This window comes from Miscanthus floridulus, chromosome 18 (genome assembly GCF_019320115.1).
Source record: "Miscanthus floridulus cultivar M001 chromosome 18, ASM1932011v1, whole genome shotgun sequence".
Classification (NCBI taxonomy): domain Eukaryota; kingdom Viridiplantae; phylum Streptophyta; class Magnoliopsida; order Poales; family Poaceae; genus Miscanthus; species Miscanthus floridulus.
Genome location: NC_089597.1, coordinates 131,323,775 through 131,326,956, shown reverse-complemented (window position 1 = coordinate 131,326,956; position 3,182 = coordinate 131,323,775). Strand labels below are relative to the sequence as shown.

The 3,182-nt window shown below is 48.6% G+C and overlaps 1 protein-coding gene across 1 annotated transcript; it reads right to left on the bottom strand.

Annotated features, from left to right (window-relative positions):
* Positions 1–600: 600 nt before the first annotated feature.
* Positions 601–1,809, bottom strand: LOC136522675 (chitinase 1-like). The gene has a single exon (XM_066516486.1). It carries the CDS (start codon positions 1,758–1,760, stop codon positions 762–764), a length of 999 nt encoding a protein of 332 aa, XP_066372583.1. The 5' UTR covers positions 1,761–1,809; the 3' UTR covers positions 601–761.
* Positions 1,810–3,182: the final 1,373 nt, after the last annotated feature.

Here is a 3,182-nt window from a genome sequence, read left to right as displayed (position 1 = left end):
AGATATACTTGGCGGTTCACAAATTTTATTTTTTGATGCTTTGTAATTTTTGTCATGGCCCAATTTGCCAATGAAATCCCACTGACATTGGCTTGAGTGTAGAACGAAGTTTCCACTTGTGGTAGGCGCCGCGTGGAAGAAGGGTCGTGGACTTCGTAGAAGACTGGACTTTCAGCTGCCGGACGCCGCGGGGTCGGGGCCGATATTGACCATGACGTGCTTGTCGCCGCTTTTTCTCTGTGGGATTGCGCTGCACGTCACACTTACACATGCTGCGTGCATGCATGCATATCCGATCCAAATAAAAATATCTTGTTAAGGTTGGCATTGCGGTGACATATACACATACAAGTGCCTGTCAATTCAGCAGCTAGCTAGCATGTATATATAGAGCTTAATTTTACTTTTATCTGTCTCCTCCTCTCCTCTCTCGTGGATTTTTCATGAGTATATCAGGCTAGCTAGCAAGTATCTGTCTCTCATCCTATTAGCCGCAGCAATATATATAACGCACTGACTTCAGCAAGCATGCATGTGCCAACACGAAATCAATCATGAATCATCAATCAGAAAGTTCGTTCAAAAAAAAAAACTATCATCAATCAGTAACCATTTGCTTTATTCATTGCTCGATCTGCCTTGTAGCAGATCTGTGTGTAGTATGTAACCCATCAGATCTTATTGTGTTGGTAATTCATGGTATATAGTATGTAATAATAACTCATAAGACTGCATGCGTGCTCTGTTTTTTGTTCATCGATCTAGCTGTTGAAGGGCCTCTGGTTGGCGCAGTCCAAGTTGTCTCCGTAGCTGACCCCAAGCAAGTCGCAGTAGCGCTTGTAGAACCCAATCCTGTCCGCGACGCGACTATCGGCGCCATGGCCGCACTCCAGGCCACCATTAATGATGTTAGTGACGACGCCATACCCCGGCAACCTCCCGGCGGCGGTATCAGCTCCGGAGGGCGTCCACTGCCCCGTCATGACGGCGTGGCACGACGGCTTGGGCGACTGCGGCGTCATCCAGAACCACACCGCGGTCTCGAACGAGACCGTCGGGTCCGACGCCACCAGGTCCGGGTTGGCGAGGATGCCGGCGCCGATGGCCTGCCCGGCGGGGCCGTAGTTGTAGTTGTAGGAGATCTGGATGGGTCCCCGGCCGTAGTACTTCTTGCCGGCGGCGCACGGCCACTGCGTGCTGGGCTGGCAGTAGTCCGGCCCCGCCGCGGCGCCCTGCTCCTCCTTGAAGCAGTAGCCCCAGGCGTAGGCGCCGTCGGGCGCCGTCGCCCACCCGCCCGTCGTCTCGTGCGAGGTTTGGGCTAGGAACGCCGCCAGCTCGCGCTTCTGCGCGACGGCGCCGCCCGTGGTGCCGAAGCCCGGGAACGCGTTGGCCGCCGCGATGAAGGCGGCGTAGGTGTAGAAGCCTTTGGCCGGGCACGCGGCGTCGTTGCGGTGGAGGAGCATCTGGTTGAACAGGGACTCGGAGATGATGGACGCCACGCTGCCGCCGCCGGAGCTCGGGGTGGGAGTGGGAGTGCTTGGGGTCGGGGTCGGGGTGCTGCCGCAGCTGCCGGTGCACTGGCTCTGGCATCCGCTGCCGCAGTAGTCGGAGGTGGTGCCGCACCACCCGAATTTGCTGCAGCAGAGGCAGTTGGGGCAGAGCGCGCCGCCGGCCTGCGTGCCGCACTGCTCGGCGCGGGCGGACGCGGCGAGCAAGGCAGCAGTGGCCACCATGGCCACCACCGCTAGTGCTCTCACCATCGTGAGAGAAGCAATCAAGGCAAGCGCTCTGTGTGTTGTGGATCTGCTAGCTGGTGTCGTTTGGGTGGTGTGTGAAGCAAGCGGTGTCCTTATATCGGCGTGTGATCTGGGTGGGTGGCGCGCGCAAGGCCAGCTGCTTGCTGACACGTGCAGTAGAGGACGTGGATCGCTATTGTAGATAGATATAGTCAACTCTTGGAACAGTAGTCTTACGCGTGTATATATATATATATATATATATATATATATATATAGGGAGAGGCTATTCAGTAGCCAGCTACAAAATAAGTTATTCTGTAGCCACCTCCATTTACCATAATTTTATATACTAATTTACGATAATGTCAATATATATTTACTATAGTTGGGTTACTATAACACATAGGAATATTTACCATAACGTTATAGTAAACCACTTAGTAAGGAGTTACTATAATCTCATAAATTAACATAGTAATTATAGTAACTCAAGGTGGCTACAGAATAAGTTATTTTGTAGCCAGCTATAGAGTAGTTGTTCTATATATATATATATATATATATATATATATATATATATATATATATATATATATATATATATATATATATATATATATATATATATATATATATATGTGTGTGTGTGGACCAAAATGAGACGTGACTCGCACTACCACAGACAGGATTAGTAGGGGCGGCTGATGAGGCTGTGTAGAGGTGGCTCGGTCAGCCGTCCCTACCATACTATCTCTATAAATCATGTATTTATAGGGGGCGGTTCCCAGACCGCTCTTACAAATTGATTTTTAGAGGCGGCTGGTGTTATCAGCCGATTTGTAGGGAACACCAGCCGTCTCTACAAAATCGATTTATAGGGACGGTTGTAGTACCAGCCGCCCCTATAATACTTGTTTGTAGGGGCGGTTCAGTCTAGAACCGCCCCTACAGTACATTTTTTCATAAAAAAAAATAAATTTATAATTCAAATTCGACCGGAACATATATATATATATATACACACACATATATATACATATATAATTCAAATCTGACCATAAGCACAAGTGCATTATATAAACTACCATTACAAGTCCAATTCACAAGAATATATACAATCCATCATTAAATAGACATAATTCACAAGTCTAATTCGTTCCACGAGTTGGTCCAATATGAAGTTGCAAAGGTCGTCGACGAGTTCTAAGAGTTGGTCATCCTTGTATGGGTCTCTTTTTATTTCTTTTTCTTCTTTCCACTATTAGAGAACAAGTTTTGGTTTAGTATTTCATATCCGGTGGCAGATTTGACAATGCAAACAAGACGGACAAAAAATTGGCAAAGAAGTCGTCTTGATCGTCCGGAGCAGGGCTTAGAGCGGGTGTTGCCGAATCCAGCGGCAGGAGAAGTGGTAGCAAGCCGCCAAGGACCGAACCGGCGGCG

Excerpts from the sequence above, each read along its gene's own strand:
- LOC136522675 (XM_066516486.1), bottom strand. The coding sequence starts at position 1,760 with ATGGTGAGAGCACTAGCGGTGGTGGCCATGGTGGCCACTGCTGCCTTG.